This window comes from Trichosurus vulpecula, chromosome 5 (assembly GCF_011100635.1).
Source record: "Trichosurus vulpecula isolate mTriVul1 chromosome 5, mTriVul1.pri, whole genome shotgun sequence".
Lineage (NCBI taxonomy): Eukaryota > Metazoa > Chordata > Mammalia > Diprotodontia > Phalangeridae > Trichosurus > Trichosurus vulpecula.
Genome location: NC_050577.1, coordinates 24032785 through 24054653, shown reverse-complemented (window position 1 = coordinate 24054653; position 21869 = coordinate 24032785). Strand labels below are relative to the sequence as shown.

The 21869-nt window shown below is 42.5% G+C and overlaps 1 protein-coding gene across 1 annotated transcript; it reads right to left on the bottom strand.

Moving 5' to 3' along the window:
• Window positions 1–15795: 15795 nt before the first annotated feature.
• LOC118852226 (40S ribosomal protein S15a-like) lies at window positions 15796–16234 on the bottom strand. The gene has a single exon (XM_036761907.1). It carries the CDS (start codon window positions 16232–16234, stop codon window positions 15842–15844), a length of 393 nt encoding a protein of 130 aa, XP_036617802.1. The 3' UTR covers window positions 15796–15841.
• Window positions 16235–21869: the final 5635 nt, after the last annotated feature.

The following is a 21869-nucleotide window of genomic DNA, read 5'->3' as shown; positions in this document are numbered from 1 at the left end:
TTTCATCGCTGCATGTTGAATGTAGAATCCAGTCTTCATCCTATCTACAAACAGCCTATTTATTCTCCTTAGGTTGGTAGATTTAATGAGAAGAGTTCTCTAGCTCCTGGTCAGCTAGAAGGTCCCTGTTGTGTTTCCTTTGAGTCTCCTCTTGTCTCATAATAAAACAGGAAGAAATTGTTCTGGGGTGGTGTGAACATCCCCTAGTATAATTGCACTCACTGAACCTTCTCTATTATAATTGCACTCAGGTGTGAAGATTATTGCATAAATATTTTTCCTGCCAGCTAAATCTTGAGCTATTTTATTCTTCTTCTATTTGAGTAGAACTCCCAGTTCCATTACATTCCAACTGTCAGGCTCCAGTGATGTTTTGCTTAGTTTTGTGGATCTCCTTTTTATTCTCTTTCTTTTTTATGCTTCATTACAAGGGTTGGCTCACCAAGTAGGAAGAAGAGGGAGGGATATATTTGGAAATGTAAGTGATGTAAAGACAAAAGATATCAATAAATAATTGCTTTAATAAAAGGTTTTAAGAAGTCTTGGTTCCTATATGAAAGAATGCTCCAAACACTAATAGTAAGGAAATTAACATCAAGACGACCCTGAGATCTCATCTCCTACCTAGCAAATTGGCAAAGGTGACAAAGAGATGGGAAGAGTCGATGTTGGAGGGACTGTGGAAAGAAAGGCACAACGATGCAATGTTGGTGGAGCTCTGAATTAGTGCAACAATTTGGGAGGCCAATAAAGTGGCTAAAATATCTACACTCTTTGACCCAGAGATTCCACTGTTAGATATACACCCCAAAAAAGCTATTGACTTTTGTCAAGGCTCTATACACACCAAAAATGTTTATAGCAGCACTTTTGTGGTAACAAAGAACTACCACAAAGTAGTTGAGATGCCTATAGATTGTGGAATGACTAAACAAATTGTGGTACATTCCTATATTAGAATCTTAACTGTGCTATGAAAAAATAACTGATTTTTTTTTTGCTGAAATTGCTTTTTTAAAATGCTGAGTTTTTTCTCTTCTCCTTCTTTCTCTTTTCTTTAAAAATTTCCTTGTTATAAGGTATGTGGGAGGGGAAAGGGACACAGAGGGACACAGAGGGAAATCTAGGCAATGTAAAAACAAAAGACAAAAACTAAAATGTATTTTTAAAAAGAAGTCTCAGCTCCCTCTCAGATCATGATCAATAGTTTAGCTGGATATAATTAAAAGTAAATTTTACATTCAAATATTTCCATAGCAACCATTTCAGATGCTTCTGCTGATATAGACTGCCTTCTTTTAAAGATCCACCTGTCCCCATCATCACTTCATTCTAGTTCTGTTTAAAGATATCATACTTGACTAGCATGTAAGGGATTTTCAGGGGTAAATTTTGACTCTAGAGCTTTTTGTCTTACCTACTGACCTTAGAATGTAACTACTGCATAAAACACTACTTCCCAGTTCTATAATCCATTTGATTCCAAGCCTCTGGTCCAATGGGGCACAGTAGGTCCAATGAACCCAATGAGAGTTGTAGAGAAATCAGGAGATATTATGGCACATCTGAGTCTCAGGAAATCAGCAAAGGGTGGAGAACAGATGCAGCTAGCTGCCCTAAAAGTTCAAGGCTTTGGAGAGATAGATTGGCTCAAACCAACATTCATGTTGCATGACTCCAGATCCCACACCTACTTCCCTAGCTGAAACTCTCTTTTCCCAGCTCCCTGATTTCTCTCTCCCTGGGATTTCAGAGTTCCAAGGTAACTGAGGTTCCCACCACAGTCTGGGTTTTGGTTTACACTTACTAGAGCCCTGTTTTAGATTATGCCACTCTTTCCTCACCTACATTTGCCCTGGGAATGGACTCACCTTTTTCTTTCATAGGAGACAGGACATTTGTTGGTATAGAACACATGATTAGAGCACCTGGTGCCCTCCTAAAAACTACTGCCAATCCCAAAGCTCTATTGGAGTCCTTCATCTTTTAAAACTCATTGTGTCCGAGCCCTCATTCCACAAATCTTCCAGACTATGCCAAGAGATACAGCACTTCAAAACAGAAAGTATTTAATGAAACATAATTGCAAAGTAGTAACAGACTTGAATCTGGTGGTTAGCATTCTCACCACCCACTCCCCACTAACTGCCGCCTCCCACTCAGACAAGAGAGGCTGCAAAACCACCCTCCCATTCACTCCTCCTGTGTCTTCAACACAGCACAAGAGAGAGATGAGCAGCTCAAGCTTGTCTGCAAATTTCTGTAGCTGCTGCCAGGTAGAGATGATCTGAGCTGTGTTGTCTAGGCAGCTCCCCTCCCTCTCAGCCTGCTTTGGGAAGGGAACACTGGCTGCCACAGCTTCGATGCACCGAAGTCTTGGCTGCATTTTTGTCCCTCAGCTCGTGCCTGCCAGTGGCACATCTTCTCTTCTGGCCTCAGGATATGGAGCTTTTCTCCCACCCTCTGGTCATGTTGCTCCTGTTTGCTTCTTTTCTGTTTGGGTCTGTTCCTTGTTTGGGTGCCCTGCGTCTGTTCTGCCAGTCTCCTGAGAGTCTCCATTGACTAAATCACCATGCCCAGGAGCTAAGATGCTGGGACCACTGGACCAAGGAGCACTGCTCTCCTTAGCCGCTGGGCTATGAACAAAGCACAGATGCTCTGGAAGCATCAAGTTATTGGTAACCTACATCCCCTATTATATAATGTCAATGGACTCCTGAATCACTTAAAGCACCTAGGTTAGGTGGTGGTTAGAGTGCTGGACCTGGAATCAAGAAGAACTGAGTTCAAATCCCACCTCAGACACTTACAAGGTATGCGACACTAGGAAAGTCGCTTCATCTCTCAGCCTCAGTTTCCTCATCTATAAAAGGGGATAATAAAGTACCACTTCACAGGGTTATGAGGATCAGATGAGACGATATATGTAAAGCACTGCAAAACTCAAAACTTTATTTAAATGTTAGTTATTATCCTTTCCTTTAAGTGAAATAATTTTGACAAATAAGCAGGATATACTCAGGTGGAAGCTGGTGATTGCCTATGAGACTATCCCATGGACAGATTTCCCCACTTGTAGAGAAGGGACTTGAGGTAAGAAAAGGCTCCCCCCAAGAAATACCTTAAGTGCCTCATGCCTCTGGCACCTCTGACAGAGGCACTGTACTGAAATTTGTCGGGTAGCTAGGTGGTGTAGTGGACAGAGCACTCCACTTGAAATCAGCAAGACCTGAGTTTGAATCCTACTTCAAATACCTCCTTAGCTGTTTCACCCTGGAAAAGTCATTAACCTCTATCAACCTCAGTTTCCTCATTTGCAAAATGGACTCAATTCAAAACAGCACCTACCTCACAGAGTGGTTGTGAGGATCAGACAAGATTAACATACTTAAAGTGCTTTCTAAAGTTTAATGCTCTATGCAAATGCCAGCTGTCCTTATTATTTTCACTTCACCTGGTCTCTGCATGGTAGAATTGGGACTGTGTGGGAAGCAGAATCACCCGGCGAAGGCCTTGCCATGTAATATCTGCAGGGCATTGAGAAAAATCCCAGCAACCTTTCTGGGCCTCAATTTTTCTACCAGCTGAAAAAAAAACAAAACACACCAGGACAGGTGGGAGGGGCAGCTGAGAAGGAGGCTTGAACTGAATGGTCTCAAAGGTCCCCTCCCTCTCCCGATTCTGTGTTCCTTTGGCACCAGACAGTCATATTCCAATCTTCTATTGTTGAGATAAAAAGCTCTCTGTTATGTCACAAATTTCCCGAAGTGCCTCCTGAATTGATGTGAAGTTAGGAACCCACCTATTCTTGGAGGTGCTTAGAGTATGAAGAACTGCCCTCAGCACGGGCGTGATAACTCATTTTACTTTTACACCCTTCCAACATCTTGTGATTTATCTTTTCCCCTGCCAGATGCAAACATGTTTTCACTTCCTTTTTGGAGCCTTTGGTTCATTTCTGCTCATTGGAACAGCACCATCAATAAAGGCTGGTGTTTCAAGTTTGTCAAACAGCAGGAATATACACATATGAGAATGTCGCATCTGACCCAGTTAATCTTAATTCGATTCAATGACAAATATTTAATAAGAGCCTACATCCTGCAAGGCAAGTTGCAAAACGTTCCCTACTGGGAGCGGAGGGGTGGGGGAGGGAGGGCCACAAGGATACCCAGATAAGTAAGCTCCAGGACTTATGGGATTTTTACCATCACAAGTTGGAAAGGGGCCCAGAAGCTCTCTAGCGCAACCTATGACTAGATAAGAAACATCCCTGACAAGTAATCCATTATTCAGTCTAGTAATTCTATAAGAAAATGACATTAATCTGACATAAGTTGTCTTTGATGCTTCTTGGAATGACTGCTGCCTTTTCTAGAAGTCTACTGACTATCCTTTTAGTCAGACAGAGCACCCCCTCCAAGCCTTGCTCTCATTTGGCAGTCTGAGTTCCCAGAAGGGAGATTAAGAGAGAGGTTAGGGCTGGAAAAAAGGGATGTGGGAATCATCAGCATTTTTTGTTCAGTCATTTTTCAGTTGTGGCCGGCTCTTCATGACCCCATTTAGGGTTTTCTTGGCAGAGATACTGGAGTGTTTTTCTATTTCCTTCTCCAGTTCATTTTGCAGATGAGGAAACTGAGGAAAATAGGGTGAAGTGACTTGCCCAGGGTCACACAGCTAGTGTCTAAGGGAGGATTTGAACTCAGTTCTTCCTGACTCCAGGCCTGGCGGTCTATTGTGCCATCTAGGTGCCCAATTATCAGCACAGAGATGATAATTGAATCCATGGGAATAGTATAAAGAGGAAAAGAGAAGAAACCTTAGGATAGAATTTTGATGGAGAAGGAGCAGTCAGACAGGTATGAGAAGAATCAAGAAATAGTTGTGTCATGAAAACCTATAGCGAAGAGAATATTAAGGAGAAGGTGGTGATCAACAGAATCAAAGGCTGCACAAAGGTCAAGAAGGATGAGGATCAAGAAAAGGCCATTAGATTTGGGGATTACAGAACAATTTCAGAGGACTTATGATGAAAAATGCTATCCCCCTCCAGAGAAAGACTGATGGAGTCTGAATGCAGTTTGAAACAGTGGTTTTTTTACTTTATTTTTCTGGGAGCTTTGGCGGGGTGGGGGGCAGTCTGTGTTTTCTTTTGCAACATGGCTAATAGAAATAGGTTTTCCATGACTGCACATGTATAGTCTATATCAAATTGCTTGCCTTCTCAAAGCCGGGGGGAGGGGGGGCGGGAGGGAGGGAGGAAAGGAAGAAGGGAGAGAGAATTTGGAACTCAAAATTTTGAAAAATGAATGTTTAAAATTGTTTTTACATGGATTTGGGAAAAAATAAAATTTAAAAATAAAAATAAAAAAGATTTGGGGATTATGAGAGCATTGATAACTTTGGAGAGAACAATTTCAGTGGAGACTTTTTGGCCTTGAGACTATACTTCCTATACTTCCTTTGGACTTGGTGACCTGATCACATTAAGAGCGAAAGAGAAAGGGGTAGAAGGAGGAGGCAGCTAAACTGTCAGTAAGCATCAGGATAGTCAGCAGTTAATTAAAACCATCACTAACGGCCAAGGCTGCTTGACAGCTCAGCCAGCCAGTGACCTCAGATGTAATAGAGACATCACTGATTGCCAAATCTGGCCGTTTCTCCCTTAGGAGCATCTTCATTTTCGCCATCCCCTTCTCTTCCCTCACACAGCCACAACCCTAGCTCTGACTCAGACCATCGCAGTATCCTTCCCATTGATCATCTGACCTCCAATCTCTGCCAGCTCCACTCCATCCTCCCACAGCTGCCAAAGGGATTTTGCTCAAATGTAAGTTTTTGTACATGTCACTGGCCCTAGTCAATAAGCCTCCCCTATTACATCTGAGAACAAATCTAAACCCTTCTAGTAATCATTGAAGGTTTTTCACAACCCTTCCTACCTTTCTTTCTTCTTACACTCTATTCCCCTCCCCCACAGTCTACCATCCAGTGACCATCGTGCCTTCTTATCATCCCTCTCACAGACCACTTCATCTCCCACTGCCATACCTTTGCACCAAACAGCCCCATGCCTGGAATGCCCTCCCTCCTCACCTCCACCTATTGACATCCCTGGTTTTAGTCCAGACTCAGCTCAAATTCTGTCTTCTGCAGGAGGTTCATCACCAGGCCATTCAACACTTCTCTTCTGCAGTCATCTTTCCTTTACTCTCTCTGTATTTCTGAATGAATTCTTTTATTTACATGCTGCTTTCCCCACCCCATTCACCCTTCATACAGAAGCTGTGTGAGGGCATCGAGCATTCTGGCCCTTCTTTGCATCCCTAGCACTTATCAGATTGCTGGGGACACGCAAAGTCCTTAATAAATGCTTGTCAATTAATCTAACTTGTGGCCTTCTCTGGCCTCCACTGAATTCCACCTTCTTCACCCCATGATTACTTCTAGAAATGCATTCATACACAGTTCCTGTATATGCCTCCCAGGCTCAGCCCATTAAGAATTGCATAGGATAGAGACACAAGGCTCCTTATTTCAAACAAACTGTATTCTCCCTGCTTTAATAGCTCAGTGCCAGTAGCTTTTTCTCCCACCTTTCTTCTAATGGGGTTATCTGATTTAAAAGCAGGTTATTCTCTGTGTTCTGCTAGCCATGAAATTTCACTCTAGTCTTCCCTTTGGGAGTGCTACAGGCAAAGATTTTTTTCCCTTCTTCCAAGGAACAACACAGGTAGTGAGTGTTGCAAGAAAAGGGCCCAGGATGATTCAGACAGACAGGAATTAGGGAGCAGAAAACCATTCCATGTAGTGAGGCTTTTGTACTCTGAGTGTGGAGCACACACTGATGTGTTGTGCACAAGGCTGGTTAAGCCTACACATGAAGAGAGGGAGAAAAACTTTTTTTTAGCATTCCCTACAAAGCCTCATTCATAAGCACTAACATTTCTTTCAACCCCCCGTCAGGTTATCTTTTGGCTGCTTTTTCCTTGGCTCCCATTCCATATTCATTGGGGTATCCAAGCTAGAGCTTACACTCAGTGCTAGCAGGACATTTGCTTTGCAGTCGCTTCTCCAAAGGCCTCAAAGAGTAGAATCCCATTTTAACCAGACAGAGTCCCATTTCACCTAACTTGGCAGGATTACCAGCTTGCTGTTTTTATCAGAATCTCATTGAAATGGATGCCCATTGCTATGGGTGGGAGGATGAGGGTTGGGGAGTGGGAGCAATTATTTCCTAGTTCAGTTGCTTCTATTTTGGTTGTTCCAAGGCCAGTAGAGCCCATCATGGCACCAGCAAGACCCCCTGCCCCACACCTCCACTTTTGCCTTCTAGCTTCATCTTACTGATCATCCAATCCTACAAAAAAACCATCAGCCACTGAAGGAGCATCTCTTAAGGTACAGTTCAAACACCACATTCTGAATGAAGCCTTGCCTGGTCCACCCTTCTCCCAAACTACCTGGCATTGAAATACATTATATATATGTACATTTGTTCTCTTCATATATATATTCTTCACAGACTTCTATATGTTCTCATTGTTCCCCATCAGAAGTTCCTTGGAAATGGGGATTGTTTCATTGATTGTATGTGTACCTTCTGCTCCTAGGATGGCCTGGCACTTAATAAATGTTTGTGGATTGATTGTCATCAAAGATCTAGATTTTTAAGGGACCTCAAGGCCATCTAGCCAATCCCTTCATTTTACAGAGAAAATGGTGACCCAGAAATGTGAAATGATTTGCCCAAAGTTACAAGTGGAGTGATTATCAATTTCCTTTTTTGCTATCTTTGCCAAAGAAAACTGATAAATAAAATTAAACTATGACCTCGTCTGAAACTGAGCAACATTTCCCATGTATAATACCTTCCTTACGTATCTCTATTGGTTTTTTTTTCAATTAGCAAGATTGTATTTTATCTCCCTCTTACCCTGCCTCATTCCATTGTGGGGAGAGGAAAATAAATTTCTTGTAACAAATATGTGTAGTCAAGGAAACAAAATCTCTCACTGGCTGTACACATATTCATTTACACACACACACACACACACACACACACACACAACACATAAAAAACACCAATAAAGCTCATGTTCCACCCTCAGTTTACAAGAGTAAATCTCCCTTCTCAGTAGTCCAGTCCCTATTCTTGCATAATTAAATTCACAATATCAATCCAGGAAGTGCTAGTAGTAGGAATGGAGTTTGGGACTCTGGTGAAGGTAGCATCTATATCTGCCTTCTGCTTCCTTTCCTGGGGAATCTGAATCACTCTCTTGCCTGGCTCTGCCTGGCTCAAATCCTTGTTTCCCAAAGCTCTGTGCCCTACTTGGCACTGCCTTTTCTTGCTACTCTCACAAGTTTTTGGCTTGGCTCGGTGACCACATGTTGTCCTTGCCTAACTAGCTCCCAGGTCTCTATAGGTACCATGACTCCCAGAAAACTTCTGCATTCTCTGCCCCCAATCTACCTTCTTCATCCCAATAATACTGCCTAGGGTTTGCTGATAATGCCTTCTGAGAAGTGAGTCCTTTCATAAAGAATTTGCCATCCTATCTGTATTGTCTTCCAAATTAGCATAACCTCAAAATAGCTCATTCCAGAAAAGTGAAGAAAAACTATTTTTTTCAATATAATTCCCTTCTATCTTAGTTTAGCAGTGGAGTTCTGTTGTTGTTAGGACCTTTAAAGAAAAACTTGATTAAAGAGAAAGTTTTTGGCAGCCCATATCCAAATGATCCAATATTTTTAGTAGCCAAAATGTGAAAATTTGGAAGTAAAAGATCAAATCCCCAGGTGCCCTATTCTAATTATCTATAATTATATCTATACTATATCTATAGCCACTGTAGCTATGACTCTGGAAAAGATGCATACTATTATAACTATCACTAGTGTAATGGGGGTAGCCTGGCCAAGGGGGTGGCCATAAGCATGTATAAATATTCCCTTCAGTTTCAGTCCACCGTGTGGACCTTTGGGGAGCTGGTTTCTAGCCATGTTTGTCTCTACTGTGCAATAACACAAAACTAGATGAACTCCTGGTTCAGGGGCTGCTAAGACAGAACTCAATGAGTACACCAAAAAAGCAACCCACCCCTTCACTGTTATTGTTCCTTTGTGGCTTTGAGTGTGGCAGGTCTACTTTGAGCTCATCCTGAGAGTCTGGTAGGGGAAGGGCAGCAGCCTTGTCTCCTTCTTACCTGACCATAGTTACTATAAACACATATCACATCTTTGTATTTATTCTTTCTTGATCTTAAGTGAATGAATGTCTAAGATAGAAATGCCCAAGAGACCTTGTGATTTTGGGAGATCCAAAGGTCCTATCGAAAGTCCCATCAGAGCTAACTGGGTAGCAGTGGCCACCAGTAGCTGTAGAGGCTGAAGATGGTGGAAGCAAGTGCAATGGGGAGAGAAGAGCTAGTGAGAGAAGACACCTTCAGAGAGCAGGAGCTCTTGAGGAGAGGCAGCTATTGGAATGGACAGAGGAATGGCCCCTCAGAGCCCAGCTGGCTGCCCATGCAGCAGAGAGTTACTTCTAAGGGGAACTTGGGCAGGACTCCCCAAAGGGAGAAAAGGAATCTTCAAGAGCTATAAGGTGGCCCTTTAGGCCAAATGTCCTCTATGCTTGTGCCTTGCTACCTTGGTACTTTAACTTTGAGTCCACCTTAGCCAGGGATCTTATGATCATAAGAAAAGAATGTGTTCCCAGCTAAGAGTCAGGGCCCAATGCTTTGTTTCAACTGTTCTTTCTGTATGACTCTCGGTAAATCCTTTTTTCTACTTGACTAATAGGCGGCTGGCTAATTATTGACAGGGATCATACCAGTGGAGGCTCAAGAGCAAAAGTCTAAAGGCCCAGCACTTCAAGGTTATCTCTCACTATAGCCGTGAGAATAAAAGTGGTCATTGACCCCCAGGGACTCCAAATTGTGACTATTAATGGCCAATTTGGGGAGTGGCTTAAGATGTGGAGATGGTGCTATACTATAATATAAAATAGACTATGATAAACACATATTAGACATGTAAATCTGAAGGAAAAGAGAGATTACTTGTAAGTGTTCAGGGTTTCTGATTTTGCAGAAGTGGGAGGAGATAGTACTAGAACTAGGTCTTGTAGAAGAGATTGGATTTCAACAGCATTCCAGGCACAGGGTGAGGCACAATTACAGGAAATTTAAATGGAAAAGACTGGAGAATTCATTGGAAAGTGAGTAGTCCAGTTTAGCAAGCTAGCAGATTACATGAAAGAAAGTCACGAGCACTACGGGTGGAGCCAGATCTGGGAAGGCCTTGAAGCAACAGGCAGCTTCCAAAGGGCATCTGAGTAGGAAATGACGTGATCAGAGATGGGAATTGAGAAGATTCTTCTAGTGATGACAAATATAGAAAGACTAGAGGCAGGGAGGCCAGGTTATTACAACAGTCTAGGCTAAGCATTCACAGTGATTGCCTGCACTAGGTTGGCAACAGTAAGGAATGAAAGAGAAAAGATGGGTGTGAGAATTATTAGGGAGGCAGATTTGACACATGTGAAAACAGATTTTGAGGGTTGAGAGAAAAGAATCTGAGGATGACTCTGACTTGAGGCTGTTTAACTGGGAGGAAGGCAGCAGCATCAAGAGAAATAGGGAGGTCCAGAGGGGGCTGTCATAGAGAGAAAGCTGACTTAGGTACGGGGCAGAGTTTAACTCAATTCAACAAATATTTATTTGTTAACTTACTGCTATGTATGCAACATCCTAGGTTGGGTACTAAGGATAAAAGACTTTTTTAAAAAATAATAATATAGTTTCTACTTTTAAAGAGGGTACTTTACTGGGTCAAGAAGGAAAGGAAAATAAGGAATATGACATACACACAGAGAAAAGTAAGAAGAGATAGGGAGCAATGGGGCCCAAGAAGAGGATCAGCCACCACAATGATAATAGCCAACATTAATGCAAGGCTATAAAGTTTGCCAAGCATTGTACCCATATGAGGTTTATTTGGCCCTCACCACAGCAGGGGAGGAAAATTTGTGAGGTAAAGGAACATTTTCAACTTGGTAGATCAAAAGATTTCTAGCTAGAGTGGATCTTAGTGACTATTTAGTCCAATCACTTCATTTTGCTATCAAGGAAACTGAGGCCCAGAGAGGGAGAAAATGTCTTGCCTGAGGTCACACAGGTATTTAGTAACAGAGCAAGGATTTCCTGATTCCAAATCCCACATAGAGCTTGGGGTGCTGAAGATTCATTCAAGTAGAAATGTCTGGCAAACAATTGGGGATTTAAAACCTGGACCCCTACAGTTGGATTAGGGCTGGAAATATGGATTGGTTTGTGGATTTTACAAAGAGGTAGTGAGCTGAAGCTGTGAAAACGAATGAGGAAGAGAGAGGGAGGGAGGAAGGAGAAGAAAGAGGGAAGGGAAAGGGAAAGGGAAAAGGAGAGAGAGGGAAGAGGAAAGGGGAAAGAGGAAAAGGATAAGCAAGAGGGGAAGAAAAAGAAAAAGGGAGAGGAAAAATAGGAGAGGGAAAGAGAAATGAAAAGAAGGGAGGAAGAGAGAGAAGAGAAAAGGGAGGCAAAGAGGAAGAAAGAGCAAGAGAAAAAGAGGAGAGAGGGAGGACAGAGATGAGGGAAGAAGAGAGGAGGAAGAGGAGAGAGAGGGAGAAATGGAGAGAGGAAGAGAAACAAAGATGCAGAAGAGAAAAAGAGAGGAAGAGAGAGAAAGAGATAGGGAAGAGGAAAAAAGTAGAGGAAAGGAAAAAGTAAAAAAAGGGAGGGGAGGAGGAGAAGCAGGGAGGCAAGAAAAGAAAGGAAGAGAAAAAGAGAGAAAGAAGGAGAGGAAGCTGGAGAGGAGAAGAAAATAGGGAGAAGGAGAAGGTAGAGAGGAGGAGAGAGAGAGAAGGAGGGAAGAGGAGAGAGCAGGGGAAGTAGAAAGGAAGGAAAGGAGAGGGAAGAGGCTAGAGCCTAGGAGCATTTCTTCATTTAGTGGATGGAAGGAAGAAGACATGGGACAAATTCCTCTGAAATTCTGCAATGACATCACTGCCAGCTTCATATGGCAGGCAGGAGTAGTACACAATCAGACACATAGTAATGAAGATAAGTAGTGAGGAGTACATAATGGGTACATATGTCTGTAAAAAATGTAAATCACCCTCTATTATTGACTTCCCCACCTACATTGAATTATACCAAGAATGGTCAAAACCCCAAACAACAATGTCTGGCACAGAAACTGCCTCCTGCAGGGAAAGGGGCCAAAGGCATCTGTTCCATGAGATTGAATAGCATTTACCATAACCAAAGCTGCAGAACATTGCTACCCTGGGCCACCTGATGGGATGTGGAAATGGCCTCGTGGTGTATCACATTGAGGCTCCATTCTGGCCCCAACCAGTATTCTGTCTCACACAATATGCAAATCATGCAAGGGAAAAAAAAACCACTTTGAGTGACACCCAGAGGCTCGTAACCGGCTGAACACAGAACAGCACCCAAACAGCCAGCTGCTCAACTGCCACGGAAGAGAGATCTCAAAGGAGAGGAAGAGGAGAAGGACAAGGAGGAAGTGGAGGGGGAGAAGAGGAGGAGGAGGAAGAGGAGGAGCATGGGGTGAGGGAGGAGGAAGAAAAGGAAAAGGGGAAGGAGGAGGAAGGAGGAGGAGGAGGAAGCCAAGCAGGAGTGAAGGAAAAAGAGTGAGAATGAGAAGCATCCAGGCAGAGTGGGCTTATCTATGCATGCAATGATTCTGTGTTATGTCTTCCTGCTCCCCAAACCCATAGGAAAAGTGAGAACAATTTCTCTCCTTTTTGATTTGGCAGAGTTGTTGTTTTTAAATCAAACCCAAAATTTGTTACGTAGGTTTTGCTTTTCTTTTTTTTTTTAAGGGAGGGGATGTTAAAGGAAGTGAAAGTAAAAATTTGGTCATTGAAAATAAAATATTTTTTAAATAATATCCATAGGCTAAGTCTCTATACCCCCTAGAAGTATGGCTGACATGAGTAAGTATCATGGTTTGTATGAACCACAACAATTTAATGTCAACAACTCGGTTAACAATTGACTGTGACTCAAAAACTTTTCCCAGTCTAAGATTTTCTGTAATTGCTGATATTCAATTAGCTAGTGGTGACTCTGATCCTCTGTCTCAGTTTTAAAACCCCTTAAAGCTCCTGCCCACCTTTCCAGGCGTTTTCCCCATTGCTTTCCATCACACAGTCTACATTCCAGACAAAATGGCCCATTTTATGTTTCTCTTGGACAATACTTTTCCAGCTTCTGCACCTTTGCAAGGGCTGTTCTTGTCTGAATTGCATTCCTTCCTTACCTCCAACACTTAGAATTGCTCTATTCCTCCAGTGGTCAATTCCTCAGTGCCATCTCCTATACAAGAACTACCCAGATGGCCCCAGCTGCTCATCCCTTTCCTCCCTCCCCAAACTTTGTGTCTGTTGTATACTTCCTTATCTGTGTAAGCTCCTGGAGAGAAGACACCATTTCATTTTTGTCCTGGTATCTCCAGCAGCAAGCACAGCATGAAACACGTAACAGGTTCCTAATAATTGGTTGTTAAATGAATGAATATTTCATTATAATTACTCTAATACTCTAAGTACCTGTGATTTTGGCCTTTTGGGGACTTCTTCTGCTAAGACAAATAAAAATCCCTCTGTGTGTGGATTTGGAAGCAGGAAGATCCGCGTTCAAATCCTCCCTCAGACATTTACTACTTGCGCGACCCTGGGCAAGTCACTTAAACTCTGTCTGCTTCCGTTTCCTCCACATCGCCAGCAGGATCAATGAGATAATATATGCACAATGCTTTGCAAACCTTAAAGCACTAGATGAATGCTAGATTATAACTATTGTTATTAATATTACTTTATCATTATTCAATAATTTCTATGCCTGGAAGAAAATGTGTTGTGTGTAACTACACTAAAAATGAGTCTCTCTTGAGTTTTGCTAAGCTAATCTTTGGGCAATAGACATGCAGCCTGTGCCCTGGCCTGGATTTGAAGGCTTCTTCATCTTTGTAGAACCGACCATGGTCCCTTGACACTGTGAGGTACCAAAATAGTTACAGTAAGTTATTTGAAAGAAAATGGAATTTGGTATAAATAACATGGATTATAGACAGTATCATTCTAAAAAAAAAAAATTTTGAGCCCTAGACCAAATTACTTCTTGATAGGATAAACCAATAGTCATTCTACATGCTCATCAAGGGTCCCCACATGACTTAGAAGCCCTGATGTTAGTGGGTCCAAAGGGATTAGCATCATTCCCTTCCTTCTCTAGAGAATTTTTCCCTTTTTTCCTGGTGTAAGGAGCATGGGAACTGAAGTGGCAGCTCCTACTTCCCCCTCCCTCCCCACCACACTCAAACCCAGAACCTGAACCTACTCTGTAGCGAAGACACCACTGGATTCTATGGTTCCCTTGAGCGGGGTTAAACAGGAGAAGTTTCCATGGTTCTCACAAGGGTCAAGACTACAGCAGAGAAATGCAGAAAGAATTGTTTCATTTTATTGACCCTTATGACACACTCATAGAAATTTTTAATATCTCAAAATGAGGTACTTAATATACAATATAAATTGGTTATGGAACAAGTAATTTATTCCTACACGCATACCCAAAAAAAACGAACATTGAGCAAAAAGAATCCCAGCAAGCATTAACAGAATGATTTAAAGTGCTACATAACCTCTATCTCCTATTATGGCTATGATTACCAGGATGATGGGACTCATTTGGGTCTCACTGAAAGCTTTCTGTAGCCCAGACTTTGCTCCCTTCCTTTGCTTTAAAACATTTATGGCTCTTATTCATCTGCCTATAATGGTTTATAAATAAGTTTGTATTTGCCGTGGTTGCCACTTCTCTCTGCCAGAGAATGTCGAGTGTTTGTAGGGTAAGACAATTTCTGGGCTCCTTTGACCTCCTTATGGTGATGGAGGGGAACAATCAGCCTGTTTTCCATTTGTAAATGCTGAGATTTCAAGGAAACCAAGAAGAACTCTTAACCCACAATTAGTCAAAGGAAAGAGATAAAACACAAACTTAATAATCATTCAAAAAACTGTTCAACCTCCCTAATAATCAGACCTACTTTGGAGAAAGGTGAGCAGTTAGCTCCCCTCAGAATTCCAAAGGTGGTAGCAAGACGGAGCAGGAGCCTAGACTGACTTACCTGGAGCAGGATGCTAGTGAGGAAGGATGAAGAATCATGGAGAAGAGAGTCAAAACAACCTTCTATGATTCTCAAAGGAATCAGAACAGGGAGGAAATTGCCTGCAGAAACCCCCTATTTCCGTGGAGGCTCCCTCCTTTCTAGTAACTTTCTAGGCACAGAAATAACTCCTCGCCTCCTTGGTCCTGCTGGCTTGGTCCAGGCAGTCTTGGAGGTGGAGCACCTGACTCTTGGCCTGGGATAGCCCCAGGTGTTCTTCATCCACCACCAATTAACCAAAGTTTAACTAAACGCATGGGATTAGGTTGGGGCTAAAGCATTGAGCAAGGGGGCTTTCCCAGGACCCTCACTCCTTCCCCAACCACCCCTCTCACTACCATCCCCAGGCCCCACCTTCCACAGGGGCCAACAGCCTGCACCCCACTTCTCAAGGGCAGCCTATACAATCCAGACAGTGGCCATCACCAGACTCCTTGCTGTAGATGCCCAGATGCCTCTTTCCCAACACCTGGCCCAAAGCAGGAGCGATTCCAAGAGCAAGCTCATCTGCTTTCTTCTCCAACCTGTTCCACCTTCTGTCTTTGTTATTTCTAGTTATTTTTTTTCCATTGGAGCATTTTATTGGTATGTTTGTTTTACAACCTTAGAAAAAGAATCCCAGGATTTTTCCTCCTGTGTGTTTTCGTCTTGCTTCCTCATGGTCCATGATGCCAGCTGAGGTTGTAAGCACAATGAACCCAAACTGACGGGATGGCAGGAGATTATTCTGCCACTTTTCCAGATCTTTCAATTGAACATCAAATCTGGGGCTGATTACACCACACTTGTTTAATCTGCCCGTGAGGTTCACAACAATTTTCCCTGCTCTGTGATCATCAATGATCTCAAATTCGCCAATATAACCATGCTTCATCATCACAGTTAAGAACCGGACGGTTACTTTGGAGCACGGCCTGATGAGAACCTGGCGTTTTCCTCGCTTTTCTGCATTGTTGATGCTTTTGAGAGCATCTGCCAGGACATTCATGTGCACCATGGTGGCAGCGCTGCAAGATGGCGGAAAGAGCTTTGTTATTTCTAGTTAGTCACACCACCATATGCCTAGTTTCTGATGGTGGAAAATGTCCTTTTGACAGTGTTTGCCTTTGTGCTCTCCCTTGACTGATCAGGAGTCACCAGGTCCCATCCCCTACCCTTCTGCAGCCTCTCCCCTCTTCCCCAACTGCCGCCTCTCCCCTCTTCCCCCACTGCCCCAACCTTATCACAAACCCCTTTTTGCCCTGACCTTGACTACAATCATTGTATCCCTGAAGGTTTTTTGCTTTTACTCTCTTCCTCATTCTATCCAACCTTCACATTTCCACCATGGCAATCTTAGGGTCATAGATTCAGAGCTGGAGAGGACCCCAGAGTTCAATTAGTCCTTCCCTTCCATTATACAGATGAGGAAACCGACTCGATCAAGGTCACACTGGTAGCAAGTGATGGAAGGAGGATTTGAACCCAGGTCTCTTCACTTTAAAGAGAATACTCATTCCACAGTACCACAATACTTCTTCCTTATGCATAGTCCTGAATCATCCCTTTTTTACAAAATCTACTAGTTCCCTAGTATATAGTAAGTACAGTTTAAATGTGGGCACAGTGCACAGAGCTCCTGGCCTGGGATAAGGAAGACCTGAGTTCAAATTTGGCCTCAGATGCTTCCTACCTGTATGACCCTGGGCAAGTCATTGAACCCTGTTTGCCTCAGTTTTTTCATCTATTAAATGTAGATAATAACAGTACCTACCTCCCAGGGTTGTTGTAGAGATCCAATAGGATAATAACTGTTCAGAGATCAGCACAGAGCATGGCACATGGTAAGCACTACATGAATGTTGTTGTTATTGTATGCATTAACCTAACACTAAAGACCCTCCATGACCCGGTGTCACCCTGTTGTTGTTCGGTCATTTAGGTCGTGGCCAACTCTCCATGACCCCACTGGGGCTTCCTTAGCAAAGATGCTAGAGTAGTTTGGCATTTCCTTCTCCAGTTCATTTGACAGATGAGAAAACTGAGGCAAACGGGGTTAAGTGACTTGCCCAGGGTCACACAGCGAGGAAGTGACTGAGGCTGGATTTGAACTCAGGTCTTTTTGACTCTAAGCCTATTGCTCTATCCACTGTGCCACCTACTACCCTGGCACCAGTCTACCTTTCCATTATTATCTCAAATTATACCCCAATGTGGTCTAATCAAGCTAAACCACTCTCTATCCTTCGCCCCACTCATCACCTGAGCTTTCCCACTTTTTCTACCTTTGTTCAGGAAATGTCCTGGTCCTAGAATGTGCTCCACCTCACCACTTCACCTACTATGTTCCTGCCCATCCCATACAGTACAGTTCAAATGTCACCTGCTCTACAGCTTGTAGATGCTTCATCGTTGTTTGTTGACCCGAATGCTGTTAGCATGGGAATTTCAGTCCCGAGAATATAACTGCTGGGCATTTGCCAATGGAACCTCGCCACCTATTTTGTATGGGTGGTACTCTCTCTGCCATTCACTGGAGAACACATTGCTAGTTTCATTTTTGTCTTTGTACACCCAAGGCCCAACACAGCATCTGGATTATAATAGGCACTTAATCAATGCTTGTTTGATTGTTCCTAGGGTCATATTTTTAGAAGCAAAAGGGACCTCAGAGATCGAATAGAAAGAGCCTATCATTTTACAGATAAGGAGAGGCTTGGCTGATGTCTTCCAGGTGGTAGGCAGAGCTGGCCTCTGGCTCCTTAGTCAATGGCCCTTCTCTTCTGCCATACTGTTCCCTAGATTTTCCCCAAGACAAGGATTTCTCTAATGTACTATATGAAATGCTATCGACATTGGCTAGGATATACCCAAATGTAATAATACCAAAACTCTCTCTTTTAGGGGAAGGAGGCCTACAGACTCTTGCTGAAGACTGTTTCTTTTCTAAAAACATCCCTTCTTCTTGTTTGGCAACCCTACACTGCCTTTTGGGGGAATTTCTAGAGTCTTACATGCCCTACTCCCGTAAAGTCAGGGGCTTGCTGGTCAATCCTCAATGTGACATCAGTGACTGGTATGATTACCACCTTCCCCTCCCATTCTCCATAGAACCCATGGCCTTCCCCCACATCACATACAGCCTCCCTGCTGTATCCTTTACCTGGACCTTATATGGAAGAGTCAGAGAACTAGTTTGGTTGTATCCTTCCCTTGACTCTTATGTGAGTTAACAAACTAACCTCACCCACACCCCAACACCCAACCAAAAGTAAATAATACACCAATAATAAAGGCCTGTTGCTCTAAGCATTGAATGATTATTTTGTTAAGCCCCAAGTAGTTGAAACAGATCCTGGACTTCAAGCAAGGTGAATCAGCCCCTCAATCCAAAAGGAACAAAATACAAAATGTAAATGAAGAAGAATTTTTGCTATTGAGTTGAGGTTTTTTTTCTTTTGGTCTCTCAGGCAATTTACTTTGTGAAGAAATAGCTCTTTTTAAAAGACCACTTTGTTGTTTTAGGACACTTCAGGCCTAGCTCTCCCTCTCTCTCCAGGAGATACTCCTGCACTCATATTTTGAATCGTATTTCCCCCCATTATGTTATACCATTCCTCCAAGGAGAGGAATGCAAGGTGTCCAGCCTGATAACATAAAGTAATTTGCCTGAAAATAAAAGCTGTGTACAAAATTATTCTTTTACGTATTTCTAGGAACTGAGAGAGTTGTCTTGCATAACCTATGACTCAGAACTGAAACCATAACAGACATGGTACGTGCATGTGATCCAAATCCTGAGGTTTACACAAACTAGATTCAATCTTGGGTGGGAGGGTGCCTCTCTGTGGTTCGTGCCCTCCCCTTGACCTAGGCTTTAACCTAGGAGCACTAGAATTCTAGGTCCCTAAAGAAAAAACAAAGGGCACTCAGATCCCATGCAAGCACTCAGGCTAACAAATCATTAAATACAGGAAAAGCTTTATCTAATCCAATTTTTTAAAAAGCAGAGGAGACTTGCCCCTGACCCCATGAATAGTTCTTCACTCTTCAATAGGTATCCACCTCCACCGAGAACTGATACAGTCCTCCAGACTTATAGCACTATTATGGGTTGAGTATATCACAAAAGTAAGGTATACATGGAGTCACCAGAAAGTCAAGCTCATTCATCCGGAAACCCACATTTCCCTTAGGTACCCTTACACATTTCCATCCCTTAGATGGAAATCCTGACTTATAGTACTATTCTATGGTATCCATCTCACAAGGCAAAATAGTTTGGAGTTGTTGGAGAGTCAATCTACCACCCTATGATGAGCCTCACCATCCCCAGAAAAAAAATATTCAATACTGTGTACCAAAAGTATTACCCTGGGGTTGAGCTCCACCACCTTCTAGGGAAAAGACCATGACATTGATAGAAAGTTTAACAATGCCTTCCCCTAGATCTGCACAGTCCACATAGCTTAAAGTACCAGGAAAGGGCAATGTCCAAATTTGCCCATCCATGTGATGGCTCTGCCCTTTACTACTCCTCAGCTGGGACTATCACTTAGCCCATGGCTCCAACACTGCCAGTTCCCATTCTTGTAGCTCCTGAGTCGGTCCAGGAAGTCCTTGCTGTTTCACTGTTACCTTCATTGACTGCCATCTTCAGGGCCACAGTAGTTCCCTCCTCTCCTATAGCCACACAGTTCCCTGATACACATGGCTCCCTGAATAGAAGTCATCCATGCTATAGAAATGCTATACAAATAACTTAGCCCATTGACCTTTTTAGGCAGAAGTTAATTTTGTCAGTAATTAAGACTTCATTAAGGAGATGTCCGGGCCATGTGACCAATAAGATGGAGGTCTAGACATTTTCTCTATTCCTCATAACCTCTCAGAACAGAAAGAAAGAAGAAAAGAGAGAGAGAGGGAGGGAAGGAGAGAGAGAGAGAGAGAAGGAGGAGAAGGAAGGAAGGAAGGAAGGAAGGAAGGAAGGAAGGAAGGAAGGAAGGAAGGAAGGAAGGAAGGAAGGGAGGGAGGAAAGAAGAAAAGAAGGGTAAAATGGCATGCTTCTCTCTGTATTCAGATACCATCAGTTCTCAGAGAACCAGTTTTTTCCATTTTATTAATCATTTCTGTAAGTTTTTTTCAAGTTTTCGGTTTATTTCTCTTATAATTTTAATTGTGCTTATTTTAAGTTTGCTATTTGTTGGCTTTCTAATTTTAAAAATACATATTCAGTTAATTAATCTTCTCTTTTTCTATTTTGTTAATATATGTTCATAGGGTCACCATTTCTACCTAAGGAATGCTTTGGCTGAATACTAAACATTTTGGTATGTTGTTTTACCAGTATTGCCACTGACTATTGAAACTTCCACACACTTTAAACCAGAGATTCTATCTTTAGGTTTATACACCAAAAAGGTCATTGATAAGAAGAAAATCCCTAAATATGCCAAAATATTTTTAGTTGCCCTTTTCACTGGACCAAAGAATTGGAAACAAAGTCAATGCCATTAATTGGGAAAGAGCTGAACAAATTGTGGCACAGGAATGCAATGGCCTATTGTCCAGCAAGAAATGATGAATACAAAGAAACAGTGAGAGATCTATATGAAATAATGGAGAGTGAAGGAAGCAGGCCAGGAAAAAATATAAACAATGACTATAAGAGTGAAAATGGAAATAACAACCACGATAAAAAGATCAAAAGTAAACATCGCAAATGTATAAAGAACAGTCTATACAGGCAGGGTAGCTGGCACAATGGCTGGAGTATCAGACCTGGAGTCAAGAAGGCCTCAGTTCAAATCCAGCCTCAGACATTTACTAGCTGTGTGACCCTGGATAAGTCACTTAAACCTCAGTTTCCTCGACTGTAAAGTGGGAATAGTAACAGTGCTTACTTCTCAGCATTGATATGAGCATCAAATGAGATACCATTTTTAAAGCAGTGCCTCCAAAAAAGTTGGCGCTATATAAATTCTGGCTATAAATATTATTAGCAGCCACAACAATGGCCAGGTAGTTCAGTAGATAGAGCACTGACTCAAGTCTTTCCCTACTTCAACTCACCCTCCGTATACCTGCCTAGAGTCAGGAAGACCTGAGTTCAAATCCAGCTTCAGACACTTATTAGCTATGTGACCCTGGGCAAGTCACTTAACTCAGTTTCCTCAACTGTAAAATGAGCTGGAGAAGGGAAAATGGCCAACGACAGCATTATCTTTGCCAAGGAAACCCCAAAGGGGGTTACAAAGAGTCAGACATGATGAAAAGGGATGAAACAGCAAGAAAATCAGTATTATCATTACTTAACCTCTGGCTGCTTCCGTTTCCTGATCTATCAAAATGAGATAACAAAAGCACCTCCCTACCAAGGCTATTGTGAGGAAAAAATAAGATAATGTTTGTAAAGAGCTTTATAAACCTCAAAGCACTATGTAAATGCCACTCAGTATTCTTGTTGTTCTAACCCCACTCTTCTGCAGAGGCAGGAGGTCCACAAGTGTGGTACCTTGTACATATTTCAGACTTTTTCCATGTATTGATCAGTTATGCCTGTTTTCTTTCTCTTCCTTTTCCTTTTTTCTCGCTTTAGAACTATTATTTGTGATTTGGAACAGGCTTCTGGGAGGGTGAGAGGAAGCAATATT

Excerpts from the sequence above, each read along its gene's own strand:
- LOC118852226 (XM_036761907.1), bottom strand. The coding sequence starts at position 16,234 with ATGGTGCACATGAATGTCCTGGCAGATGCTCTCAAAAGCATCAACAAT.